Raw genomic sequence first — 13,548 nt, 5'->3', positions numbered from 1 at the left:
CCGGCCAAAAGGTAGATTTGATAAACTATTTATGAAACTACATCTATTCTGAATTTATCTGTTACAAATATACAAATGTAAGGCACGATATAAAAACGAATAAAACAAGAACATGTAAAAAGTAACATTAATAAAATGTCCATTAACGATGCATTTAGAATAAATTGTCTCGTAGTTAAGTGAAAAATATATACTTTTCCGTTTCATGTTTCATGACTATCATATTTATCCCTTAACCGTAAACTGAAGCATCGGATGTTTTTATTCCCGTCAAATCATGTAGATACACGCAATATGAATGGAATATATAACACTTCATTTGTGCTAATAATACTCAGAATTCATGCTTTATCGGCACGTCGGGTATTGACACTAAAATGGTAAGGGGGCTTCTGACGTCCTCGAGGCATGGGACAGAAAATTACACTGCATGTTAGGTCTATTCTTATATCTCGTCTGTGGTAATACTATCGATACTAAAATCCCTCAGCGGATGACTTCTTTCTTGAGTCTAAACCTATAAAAACCAAGTACCCTCGTCGGATATCTGCGTTCTTCAGCTTAGAACTATTATCTTAACCCTTTCAGACCTGGTGATCACATTTGTCTAGATGAACTTTCTTACAAAATTTTTTTTTTCAAAAAAATATCTAAACAGCCTACTGAGTTAAAATGTGTAAACAAATATTTTTTTTACTCTTAAAAGGAAATACAAGTCTGAAACGGTTAATACCTCATATTCAATAGTGGAGTCCATATTAATCTTAATATGTACTGACATACTATTGAATATAATCCTATGTAACACTTTGAAATTTGGAATAAGATTGGAATATTGCATGTGCCGGTATTACAAATTCCTAGAGCCACTACACCAACACAGTTGCTTGCATACCTATAGGCTTCAATCATCAAATATCTCCGGTAGATGGCAAATACGATATCTACGTCTCACGCGATTTCGAATTGTAATTCTAGTTCTGCTGGAAGAGTGCGGTGTATCGCAAGTCCTCCAAACGAATAAGGAAAATACATTAAATTGATATTGAAAATACTATAATATTTCAAAAATACATCCACGCAAAAAACATTCCCGCGTACTTAATACCTATCCCAATCTTTTTTTCTATAAAATTTCGTCTCTCATGAAATCCTTCATAAAGTTGTGGAAGTCCTTTACTTTTCTCCGCGCCACTTTTTCCACGGACTTATATACGTACGGAATCAATCGTCGTACTGACCGCTACAGAATGACTAACTCTCCTGCGATGTATAAACAGTGCTTTATTCGTAATTCGACATTGATAATATTCGTAGATTCGCGATTTACAGCAATACGATCACGCAAACAATTGGTTTGCTTTCACGCGACCGAACGATCCGGCGTATTTGGACTTTGAGGATCGTTCATCATCGTACGAGAAACATCGTTATTGTCGGCTATAACGATTTTCGTGGTAACGTTTAAGCGTATATCGTTAAGACTTTCTTCGACCGTTCCCCTCTTCTTTCACATCCCGTTTCTCTATTCGTTATTCCTGTATGTCTCTCTGGATCGAGCAACTTAACCAGTGTCGGACGTGCAGGACGAGGTTTCGGCGTTACTGTGATCGTTGTTGCTCTCCGTCGATGAACTATCGTTGCTCTTTATGCGTCGCTTCCGCAGCTTCGCAAACTGAAACTCCTCGACCGGCACTGTACACCAACAATTCAAGTCGTCATTAGTTTCTCGCGAAATCGAACGGTTGATTTTGGGGACAGGGGACGTTCGTGTATGCCCGAAAAATCGGGAAATAAAACGAAGCAACTGCGTCTAGCGGGATCAGAACGATAAATATCTATATTTCATTGAGCGTTTCCGAAGCTTTCATTTCATTACAGTGTCGACACTCTTACATTACAGCCACGGTATCGAACTCGTTTTAAATAATCGATTTTTCAATATTTCTCATTAGGTTCTATCGGATCGATCAAACTATGGCTGTAACATGTACATGAGATATACTCTTAATTTCTAACGAAGATTGACGTGCAGTAACGTGTTGATTACTTATTCCTCTCAATAACAGTTCTTAAATTCTTTTGGGTTTACATAAGATTCGCTGACATTTCTATACATACTTTAGATCAATGTACAGCCGCTTTGAAACAAATGCTACGTACGTATAACTGGATATCGAAGACCTAGCCGTGAATCATTTTATGGCCAAAACTGCTCGTTATTGTACGCAAAATCGTCAATTATATCGTCTTCCTATAATAACTTATTCGTCGAAATCGTGTAACATTTTTTAAAATGCTTGCATCACCTTGAGAGGAACTAATATAATTGAAATTGACTCGGAATAATCACTCTATTCCGTCCGTAATTATAATATGACCGGCTACATTAGTCAAATAAATAGAAGAAAAAGCATTACTATAAAAATATATAAATCTCAGTAACATCTCGTCTCGTCGGACAAACGATGTCTTAATAACAGTTTTGTTTTGAAATAACCAAGTAGGCTTTACGACAGAAGCAGTTAAAGACATTTTAATACTTCAACAACGAACAATTTGTCCGAGATTCAAGTGAATTCATTGTACAATAATACAATAGCTTGTAGATCAAGTTTGATTACCATCAGAATCTGGATCTCGGTCAGTAACATTTTGAGGTGTGGTTGGTAATGGAACTATTTCAGGTTCGAGTGGTTTTACAGGGCAATCTACATCCTCGACAATTACTTCTTCCGCCAAGCTGCTTCTCACAGCCTCTGTAACAACAAACAATACACAGCGTATGAACCATGTATTACATATCGTATTCTTCAAAAAATAATTGTTCATCTACCATTGAATGCTTGAGGGTATTGTTGACTTAGTTTGGTCTTCACAATGCGAATCCTTTTAAAAATATAATCCAGATCTTTTTTCATTTCAACCAGCAGAGCTGTGTGCTTTTTAAATTCCACCCCGGCGGTCTTTAATCTATTTATCGACAACTGATTGCAATTGGTCAACATCTCATTGGTCTTCTCAAATCTTTGCAACCTGTAGTGTGACAATACAAGAAATGTCAAGCAACGAAACGTCATGGGTATAGACGTCGCAGATATATAGAGTTGTTGTAAATTAATACATCGAGCGGCAGAACAGATTGATGCCGCGGCCGTATACTATTACACGTATATATATAGTCCATTTACTACCTGGGTAACTGTAAATTCCGTTTAATGTTTGGAATATTCGAAAGAATTATAATTTTTCGTAGACTTTTGTCAACAAGAAAAAAACTGTCAGAAGTATTTTGAGTCCGAAGCGACATTTACTTTACTCCTCGACTGATTTTTAGAACCACGTTATATCTCTACGACGCCTATACTTTATAAACTTGAAAACTTGTAGATTCATACATTTGCTTCTGAGCCCTGATCATAGATTCTACGTCCTGTTGGTCGACGATACCAGCCAAACCCTGTATGAACACCTCCGGGGCTGTATAATTTTGGAAGCATTCGAAGCTTCCTGTATCCGATTCCGGAGTGCCCTGTGCTGTTGCCATTTTCTCAAAGCTTTATTCCTCGCAACAACGACACTTATCCGCGCGTAATTTCATTGTAACCACCTCTGTTCGTTTCTCTCCATCCTGACGTAACTGTTTCCTCTTGATATGCATTCATCGCGTTCATCGTATTGATTTTGAACAACTAACACTGGTACTAACGCAAGTTCATAGAAAATTAACAATCAACCATCGAACGTATGTAACTAGTCTTATAAACGATCGAGCACACTGCTGTCTTGTCACTGCTGGTTACCCGACGACATACTTGCCGCCAGATCCACATTATCCTAAACTCTAAACCGACGTTACGTTGTCGAGTGTGCGTGAAGATAAACGACGAAATGTTTCCGACACAGAACCCGTAGTGTCTCTTCTCCTTATTTGCTTGATTGGAATCGAGTTTATCTTCGAGTGCAATAGACTCGTCGGAACAAACAGCACGCTTCACCTTCAACAGCTGTTTGAAGTCAAATGTTTTTACGTGGGTTCATAGCAGCTTCAGCATTCAAATTTCTACAGTGACTGTTGTGCCTCGAACTGAAGCTCTGAAAATCTCGCGTGAGGAAAAAGAACTCCTTAAGATCTATCCGCGGGCATTTTTCGACCCAAAATGGCACAGAACATAAATCCATTCTATTCGTCTCAGAATGCGCCGAGCAAAGCCACCGAGGAAAAGCAGAGTATACCGAAAGACAACCATGCAGTTAGTAAACGGTGCGTAAACTCTATCTGATATTTACAAGAGGAACTGTCGATTGAATTTACACTAAAATCCGTTTTCTCATTATTCATTCGTGCGTTATTTTTCACGTCTCGTCATGAACTTGTTGCAACAAATGCTTTTCGTTCTACTGTCGAATATAACCTAGTCATAATATTTAGACGTAAAATGAAAAATTTACTCGATCCTTAATTCTAAACACTTATGATCGCGAATATAGTTTATAGTAGAGTTATTTGAAAGTAGTTCCTGCTCCTTCCATTTACAAAAATGTAATGTGTATTCGTAGACTACAGAAAGAACTTATGGTCTTGATGATGTGTACGGAAAAAGGTGTTTCTGCTTTCCCTGATGGAGAAAATTTGTTTAAATGGATTGGAACTATCACAGGACCAAGAGACACGGTAATGAGTTTTTTTTGGTTATCATCACAGAGGTAATAAGTATGATAAATATCTTAAACTATCTTCATTAATGTTATAGGTTTATGCAGGCCTTACGTATAAGTTAACTTTGGAATTTCCTCATAGTTATCCATACAGTGCTCCAATAGTACGCTTTGCCACCCCATGTTTTCATCCAAATGTAGATGCAGTAGGTAATATTTGTTTGGACATATTGAAAGATAAATGGAGTGCTTTATACGATGTGCGTACTATATTATTATCTATACAGTCTCTCCTTAGTGGTAAGCATATTTATATTAAATTTATGGAAAAATATAAATGAACTTCTGAAAGCACAAGCACTACTTTACTTTGCAGAACCCAACAACGAAAGCCCACTAAATCCTCAAGCAGCCAAGTTATGGAGTGATCAAACAAAGTACAAGAAACATTTGACAGAAGAATATAACAGAACTTTGATTCGTGACCAGCAAGACTCATGATAAGTCTATTTTTATAAACGCCATGGCTGAGTTAATATTTTCATTTGCATCAGCGTTATTATTAGATTTAAGGCATAAGAGGACCTGTTGCACCAAACTTACACATTTACATTACAAGAAATTCGATGTTTCTGCCCTGTTTTTCCTTCTCTTTCTCTTTTTTCTTCTAATCGATGTATTGTATCGCGCAAATGAAAATGATAATCATTTTTTACATCGTTCCATTACGATCATTTTTGTTTCATAACTTTCTGGATATGCCGGAAAGATGAATAGAAATTTGTATCATGCTTTTAAGACTGTATATGCGGATTAAAGATTTTTGCATCGTCAGTTCGTACCAGACACTTTTATTTATTTTTTACTTTTAGTAATATATTTTGACTCTTCTATATATTTTACCATTTTTCATACGTATTACTACACTTGATATGACATCATTTATCATTATTGTATAATTCGAAAATAAATATTTTAAACATTACTCCTCTATATTTCATTATATTCATAGAAAATATTCCGTAGAAATTCGGTGTATTAGTCTCTTAGCTCGTTTCAAATATTAACAAATACCACTTGCTTTATCGGGCACCGTGAACATTTTATCATCAATTTTCCTACAAAGAACACGTTAATTTATATTATATTTTCGAGCACAATGTTCACTGTAAAAGTTCAAATTCGTACCAAGCTAATAAGCTGTCATTTAATGCTTGCCTTGGAAGAACATTTGCAGTGAATTTAAATGTCTAACATCTGTAAATAAAATAATGCAGGTAAGCCCTTTAAAAAACGGTCATAGTTTCTAATCGAAAATATATAACGGGAGACTGTAAATTTCTCTTTTCATAGGAAGGAAAAGTTCAGGTGGATGCGATAAAGATTAATTATACAAAAGTGAGTACCAAGAATGATGCAGTTATTTTATTACCGAATGCATTCGGATAAGCGTAGCGAAACAAAACCACGTAATTGGTAATTCAAGGAAATATTCATCGTCTTTCCTATTGTTCTGCAGCAATTGCCGAGACACATTTCAAGAAACAAATGAAAAATTCAAGAATCAAAAAATACACCGAACAGGACATTTCCAAAGAACTTTTTGCAACGCAAGGCAATGTAGACATGCAATTTTATGAAAAAATTACGCTACCAATGTTTTTTAATGATAAGATGGTGCCTGGAGTGGATGAATTGAATTTAATCTTCGATACTTTCAACGTTCTCTCAGTGAAATCTTTATGATACTCGTACGTATTAGTTCCCGTCGAACATAAGTTTTAAGTGTCTCAAAGTTTTCGTAATATTTGTGTGCCTCAGGTCTGAAGAATATCTATCGATGATTCACGTGTAGAGAGAAGAATATTTCCATAGATTATACTGATGAATACGCGCGACAATTGTATAATGTATGCGATATTTAGCATTTACTGAATCGTTCATTAAATATCTGTATAGATTTATATATCCTACAGAAAGTGTTTCACAATTTTGCAATGTACATTTTCCGAGTTTTAGTCGTAATATTCTTTTACACCAGACGATGAACGAATCTTCGCGTGAGCAATGAATTCCCGATAAGAGTCTGACAACGTATAGTTTGTATAGAATAATAAAGATAAACATATACAAATATAAGTCGGTTTTACAGTCGATCAGTTTCGACCTAACGGGAAGTGGGAGCAGTGAGAGCGCGCTCTTCTAGTGTAGTACTGTATCTGGTGATCTTGGAAAGGAAGCCATATCGGGTACTCAATAACGATCAACAATCTCGCCAACCATGTTAGTGACATTCTTACGAAATTTTACGAATAAAGTATCGATCCGTTTTATTCGTATCGAAATATTATCGAACGGTTGCAAATCGTTCTCTTCGATGGCAAAAGCTCACGATGCAGAGGTATGTACTACATGTTTACGTGATACAACAAATAAACAATTACGGTGCACGTGAATATCTATGAATAAAAAGTTTCGGTTGGCGAATTGTTTGATAGGAACAAAAAATTAACGTCAACGGGGTTGATATCAATTACCTGAGGGTCGGAACCGGTAATCATCCCGTGTTACTTCTACCCGGTGCCTTGGGTAAGCAACATTGTCAAAAAATTAACACGTCTAATTCGTGAACCTTGCCCAATGACCGTTTGCTAGTCGCACGGCAAGAGTGCTGCTATCTGTCGTGATTTACCCGCTTTAAGATAACTGAGTCTTACTCTGCTGTCGTTGCAATAAGAATTGCCACTTCGTATATGATATTTCCTATCTACGCGTATTGTGTACGAGAATAAACAGAAGCAATAAAATTGTAATATATGCTTGAACTACTTACAAAATGTTGATTAATAAAAGAATCCCCAAAGATGACGTACCTTTCGCGATTCATGTCTTCGTATATGTTTTTGTTATTCGTAAACTAAATTAACACATCCTCAGACGTCAAGTGTAACCAAACAAAACGGGCATTGTACAAAAACACTCGGCCATATAGGCAGTATTTTAAATACATACGGATAAAAATAAACTCCAGTGTAGAGCTGCATCGAAATACAATGTAAGTTATCGTGTCGCAGGCTCAATTTGGACAGACTTCAAGCCTCAAATAGAGGGTCTCGACCGAGGAAAGTTCACCGTGGTCGCGTGGGACCCGCTCGGCTGTGGAAAGTCCAGACCACCGGATAGAACGTTCCCGGACGATTTCTTTCAGCGCGACGCCGCTCATGCTTGTAATTTAATGAAACTTTTGGGCTACCCACGTTTCTCGCTGGTAGGATGGAGCGACGGCGGTATTACATCGTTGATGCTCGCCGCGATGTTTCCCGAGAACGTTCAAAAAATGGTGTCCGTTGCAGCGAATGCCTATGTTACACCGGAAGAACTTGAAATTTATCAGAGTACAGTCGAATCATGATTTCTTTTACTCGTGTCGCTTCGAATCGAAGGTGTATAAGACAGTTTGTTTACAGAATACAGAAATGTGGACACTTGGTCGGAGAAGATGCGAGCACCGATGATAGCGATCTACGGGGAGGAATACTTTCGGAAGACCTGGTCCGATTGGGTCGAGGCGTTTTCACGGATTTCGAAAAAACAGAACGGTGATCTGTGCAGGGACATGCTCCCAAAGATCCAATGTCCGACACTGATCGTTCAAGGATCGAAAGATCCGATGGTTGTCGCCGAGCATCCACTCTATTTGCAGAAACACATAACCGGGGCAAAGTTCGTATCCAGTAACGTAGCGAAACTCTTACGATTTTTCGAATCCGAATCACGCAGAAATTTAATGCTTTTCAGGTTGAAAATCTTCGAGAACGGTGCTCACAATCTACACTTACGGTATCCCAAAGAATTCAACGATCTGGTTACCGAATTTTTAATCGAATAATCGCCGACTATAACAAAACATACCCGTACGCATTGGTTCGTACTGTGAATTCTATGTATATACGTGTATAGTTTCGTACAGGAATTCGACATACCTTTGTCGACTGTATCAAAGTGTCGCGCATTGTATAAAAACATTTATATTGTAATATACGTTTCCAATACTCCGAATGACAGTTCCTAATCGGGTGCTTGTTACCGAGTATTTGAATAATATTTGTTTTACGGCAAGGCACACTAAATGCATGAGGGGGCATTGTGGACGCACGTGGGTTAAACCGGCACCAGAACCGAGCTGGGCGAAAGGAGTTACGACCATGTGTGGGCGACCAAGTCCTTTCGTGGATCCGTTTTCTTCGATGAGTCTTTCCGAAAATGTTTTTAGCTACTGTGTTTACAATAAACGATATAACTTCATATTTTATTGTTTGTTTAATACGAAAATGTTACCGTTTAATTGGAAAAATCAGCCTACCACGATGCATTTTGGCGAAGAGAAGTCTATTCGTTACAGATAATAATTTTCCAGTTCCAAACCAAATCGAGGAACCAGTGACTAGAATATAAAATGGTTCGATTCACGTGGACATCGAGGACCGCCCATCTCAAATATCCGCATTGCGCTTCGGACGAAAATCGATCCCTCAGCCTCGTCTCGGCTACGCCCCAAAAGCTCCATTCGCCAGGATACGAAACTACGCGCAATAACGTACAATATTTCATTTATTCTGTATCTCTTCGTGGAAAATTTTACGAATGAGTCACTGGTAAAGCACTACTCGATAATGTCCATTAAACCTCCCGTAGACAATGTGGATCGATGACGACTCAAGGAAAATTTCATTTTTCCCTGATTTTCCTCCGAATTTTTATTTTTATTGAAAAAAGCTTCATAGATTCGACTTATTAATTTTTGCAGATTTTTTGAAGGCTTAAAACAATGAAAAAAATTAAGTTTAAACATAATCATCCTACTTCTATAACAAGATTCATAGCCCGTTTCAGATATCTTCTTTTCCCTCGCGCTTGTAACACACCAGAGGACACACCCTAAAAAAATTTGAACCGAAATCGGAGCATCGAATCGAACGAGTACGACGCCAAAGTTGAGCGCACAGTCTCTGCATCGAGAAATTAGCTGCTCGCGGATAGAAAGTGGTCTTGTGCCACTTATTATGCGAGCCTCCTTAAAAGTCGAGATGAAACACGGTACAAGAACGAACAGAAGCCCCCGCAGGAGTGTTCGAGGAACACTTGCCCGCGAGCTTTTGCCCTGTCTGAACTCGAACCAATTAAAATTGCACGAGGTAAAAGTGTTAGGAAGCTACAATAAACCTGCGTAGAATACATGACTTAGATTGCGGATTTTTTATGCAAATATATCATTTAGGTGGATTAATTTCACGAAACTGAACGGAATGAAAAATTTATTTACCTTGTCAAAGATGCTGGTAGGTTCGAAATGAAAAGGAAACCTCGATAAACTTATCGGAAATGTTTAGTACACTGTATGTTAAAAGATCGAATATTCTACAATATTATGTACTACAAATTATACAATATAATGTTCTACAAATTAAGTACTACAAATCATAGAATATAATGTTCTACAAATTATACAATATATTGTCCTACAAATTATATATAAATGCATAAAATCCGTAGTCTATTCATGATTCATGACCCCCTGAGTAACCCGTGTGAAGTTGACTACGCTTGACACACAACGGCGAATACTCATGCGAATACAAAATATCATTTTTTCCGGGGAAAATTACCTTAATTTTTTCGAGCCTGTAGAACGAAAATATATTAATTGCATGCGAATAATTCGAATATTGTTAACTTTCATGCAACAATTTGGCCCGATTTTTATTGTCACGAACGTCAGTATGTTCCGAAACGAATAAAAAGGGTTAACGCGTATAATGCAGCGGGTGCGGCCAAATATGGACAAGACCGGCTCGCGATTTGATCACGTAAACCTGTCCTTGTTCTTTTCGTCCTTTCCTCTGACCCAATCCCCTCTCTCAACAGGAGTGCATCGTCGAGCACAGTCGAACTTTTGCGAACACACGTAATCTTTACCACTGCAGAGGTTATGTACAGAAACGTAATGGAATTTCGTAGCGGGGTACGGATAACATAACTCTTTTAACGCGAAGGAAAGACCATCTGGTCGCGCAACCAATTAAATCGATTGGCATGCGCACGTTTGTTATAGAAGGATGTTTCTTTACTGACAGGAACAAATTGGGAGCGATTCTACGCGATATATATGCATAGAATCCAACGGCTTGGGTAAAAATACATATTTATGTACCTACATACGCGATCGTACGTGACAAGCGTGAAAGGACGATTCTTTCCCCCGTGGTCGAAGCCAGACTTCACTGGATCCTACGGAACGATGTCGCACAGAAACATTTTCCTCGAGATAAACACTTTTTATCTCGTAGGTGAATGCTTCTCCCGTTATGGTGATACGATGGCTCGTCGCGATGATATCATCACGAGATGTTACTTAATATCTGTCAGAAAATTCAACGTCTTTGGGATACGGTACAGGTTAGCTTTCAGCAAAACACTTTCTGTAACCGTGAGCATTTGGTGTGGGGAAAAACAGAGGAGGAAATTGAATGGGATAGTTACGGAGCGAAAAGGGAAGAAATTGCGATTAAGAACGGGAGACGAAAGGAAGAGCATCGTGTGGTGAGTCACAATCAGATTTCGTGCCTACACCGTTATCGACTCTCGGTTCTCTTCGGTCGCAGCTTCGTCGCGCGGGTAACCCGGCGCGTATGTCCTCCAAAGTAGAGAAAACGGCACCATTTACGGTAGCTTGCGCCTCTGTTGTTGTTGACGATCCTTTTCGATCCCGTGTCTCGTTTCGAGATCGTTCGAGAAAGTGGTCGTGCGTCAAAATCTTGGCCTCGATACACCCCTTGTCAACGAATAAAAAACGTGTCGACTACATATACTGGTATCACCGAAATCGTATTGTACAACCGCGGACTAACCTAATCTGGAATTCTACAATGTTCATGTCTCTACGCGCTACGTTTAACACTGGAACCATCAGCGTTGAATGTATTCCAAATTAAATTCCGTAATATATCGATATCTATAATATATGTATGTATAGTACACGTATAGCATAATATAAGGTAATGTAAAATATACAATAAATTAAAGGTCGACATGAATATCGACAAAAGAAATTTTATGAGTCGAGTAATTGTAAATAACAAACCTGAATTGCGTCATTTTGAGGGGTTTGGTAGTTCTACTAGTGTTAAAGGGGACGATAGAGAGTATGTAGCTACGAGCGTGCTCGTTTGAAGATGTACGAGTGTACAAAATGTGTACCCGTAGCGCCTCGTGCCACCTTTGAGCCTAGTAATAATTCCAGTAATTGAGACGCGTCGACAAGGATATACTCTTGCGGAAATATTTAAACGTATCCGCCGTCGTGCACGACATCCTCGGGATCAATAAAACTGCGGCGGGGCAAGGCCTGAGCCCTGCTCGCCCCGTTCCAACTCGGTTCTCTCGAATCGTTTTGTTGACGGGTGTACACCTTCGAAACGCATCGACTATCTGAACTGTTTCGATAGATAGAGAGATCGATAGTGATCGATTTCGTAGAAACGATCGAATCGGAAAGGTCCAATCTGTTCCAAAGATTTATTTTATTTTAATGTTTGTCTGATTTTTGTGAACATGTATACATTTTTTTTCGCTTGCATTCTAATGGGAAATATTCCATAAAATAAATAAATAAATAAATAAATAAATTTATCCTCGGAATTTCAGGAATTGATTCCTCTATCGAGTACAGCAGTGACGTTTGCAAATTTTTTTTCCACCAACACCACAACAAAATGCGTTGTTATGTCGTGACTCAACTGTCCCGTTCTGACATGCGTACAATATGTTGCGTCCGTTGTTTGTAAATGGTCAACGCCCATCCTTTATCACGGCAATTATAACAACGTGACGAAATTTTGAGCGGTCGCGAATTAAAGATATTACATTTTTCTCGAGAATACCTGCACAATAGAAGTTGAATTGGCTGGCAATGATTTTCCCTTGTCCCTTACGAAACAAAGCCGATAACGAGATTATTTTACAAGCATCTTCGTCCGAACGAGACAGTGGTTCGAGCGAAGAATATAACCTAGTTTTCGCGACGATAAAGTGGATATCGGTGATCTGTATAGATCAGTCGTTTAATTGCTAATTGCAAGATACGTCCAGACTGAAAGACGGTAACAGGCCGAACCTTCTTATCTTTATTCCGGTTTCGGTTTCTCTAAATTGGACGTGATGTCACCGAGCGTTTACCGGCCGACTCGTATAATGAGACGTCCAACGAAGGACAATGAGAGTGGTAGATGTAATCTAGTCGAGCGTATCCTCTTGAATCGATACCGTGACACGTACAAGAAGAGACTTCTATTCGCGTTGCTCTGTCCCACGAATGCTGCTGTACACCGGCGAAAGTTTTAATTCCCTAGAATCGCGACCAGTGTTCACGATTACGTGTACACACGGTCCATGTAAGAAAAAGAGCAGATATTCGAACGAACAGTCCATGTCCTCGGATAGTCCATGATTTGTTAAGGAGCAAACAGATTCCCCCAAAAAACACACGATCTGTTACGCAACGCACTGAACACGTTTGTGCACTGTTCCTCTCAAATGGAATTTACGTCGATAATAATTATGATCCCCCGTTGCGGTCGGCCCGTTACCGGGCAGCCCACTGCGACGCGTGTCTATCAGTCCGAGACTGTTTTTTCGTGTCTGTTCCTCCTTCTATAGTCTATGTATATATGAACAGGCAGCAACAGAACGTGCATAGTACACAGACGCGGAGATACGCGCGCGGGCGGGCGTCTACATGATCGCGAGTGATTTTTTTTTCGGGACGAAGAGTGAGTGATCCATACATGGTAACGGCGAGAAGACTGGCTTACACGTTGCAACGCGTAACCA

The 13,548-nt window shown here is 38.8% G+C and overlaps 3 protein-coding genes across 3 annotated transcripts; 2 read left to right on the top strand and 1 right to left on the bottom strand.

Annotated features, from left to right (window-relative positions):
* Positions 1–1,236: 1,236 nt before the first annotated feature.
* LOC107187297 (kxDL motif-containing protein CG10681) lies at positions 1,237–7,255 on the bottom strand. Its single transcript, XM_015575361.1, has 5 exons — positions 7,197–7,255; positions 3,399–4,095; positions 2,837–3,036; positions 2,625–2,759; positions 1,237–1,695 (listed from the first exon to the last, which is right to left on the bottom strand). The coding sequence occupies exons 2-5, from the start codon at positions 3,545–3,547 to the stop codon at positions 1,565–1,567; spliced, it is 615 nt and encodes a 204-aa protein (XP_015430847.1). The 5' UTR covers positions 3,548–4,095; positions 7,197–7,255; the 3' UTR covers positions 1,237–1,564.
* LOC107187298 (ubiquitin-conjugating enzyme E2 C) lies at positions 4,031–5,493 on the top strand. The gene is made up of 4 exons (XM_015575362.1): positions 4,031–4,264; positions 4,561–4,675; positions 4,755–4,959; positions 5,036–5,493. Exons 1-4 carry the CDS (start codon positions 4,161–4,163, stop codon positions 5,158–5,160), a joined length of 549 nt encoding a protein of 182 aa, XP_015430848.1. The 5' UTR covers positions 4,031–4,160; the 3' UTR covers positions 5,161–5,493.
* Positions 6,819–8,904, top strand: LOC107187296 (valacyclovir hydrolase). Its single transcript, XM_015575360.1, has 5 exons — positions 6,819–7,060; positions 7,158–7,248; positions 7,734–8,054; positions 8,127–8,382; positions 8,458–8,904. The coding sequence occupies exons 1-5, from the start codon at positions 6,941–6,943 to the stop codon at positions 8,546–8,548; spliced, it is 879 nt and encodes a 292-aa protein (XP_015430846.1). The 5' UTR covers positions 6,819–6,940; the 3' UTR covers positions 8,549–8,904.
* The last annotated feature ends 4,644 nt before the right edge of the window (positions 8,905–13,548 follow it).

The sequence above is a fragment of the Dufourea novaeangliae genome, unplaced genomic scaffold (assembly GCF_001272555.1).
Source record: "Dufourea novaeangliae isolate 0120121106 unplaced genomic scaffold, ASM127255v1 scaffold99, whole genome shotgun sequence".
Taxonomy (NCBI): Eukaryota; Metazoa; Arthropoda; class Insecta; order Hymenoptera; family Halictidae; genus Dufourea; species Dufourea novaeangliae.
This window is presented reverse-complemented; position numbering and strand designations above follow the sequence as displayed.

Coding starts and splice junctions, on each gene's coding strand:
- LOC107187297 (XM_015575361.1), bottom strand. CDS start 3,547: ATGGCAACAGCACAGGGCACTCCGGAATCGGATACAGGAAGCTTCGAA. Junction 3,037..3,398: donor ATCAGGGCTCAGAAGCAAAT/GTATGAATCTAC, acceptor GTCACACTACAG/GTTGCAAAGATTTGAGAAGA. Junction 1,696..2,624: donor CCGAGATCCAGATTCTGATG/GTAATCAAACTT, acceptor GTTGGTGTACAG/TGCCGGTCGAGGAGTTTCAG.
- LOC107187298 (XM_015575362.1), top strand. CDS start 4,161: ATGGCACAGAACATAAATCCATTCTATTCGTCTCAGAATGCGCCGAGC. Junction 4,265..4,560: donor AACCATGCAGTTAGTAAACG/GTGCGTAAACTC, acceptor GTGTATTCGTAG/ACTACAGAAAGAACTTATGG. Junction 4,676..4,754: donor TCACAGGACCAAGAGACACG/GTAATGAGTTTT, acceptor TTAATGTTATAG/GTTTATGCAGGCCTTACGTA.
- LOC107187296 (XM_015575360.1), top strand. CDS start 6,941: ATGTTAGTGACATTCTTACGAAATTTTACGAATAAAGTATCGATCCGT. Junction 8,055..8,126: donor AGAACTTGAAATTTATCAGA/GTACAGTCGAAT, acceptor GTTTGTTTACAG/AATACAGAAATGTGGACACT. Junction 8,383..8,457: donor AAACACATAACCGGGGCAAA/GTTCGTATCCAG, acceptor AATGCTTTTCAG/GTTGAAAATCTTCGAGAACG.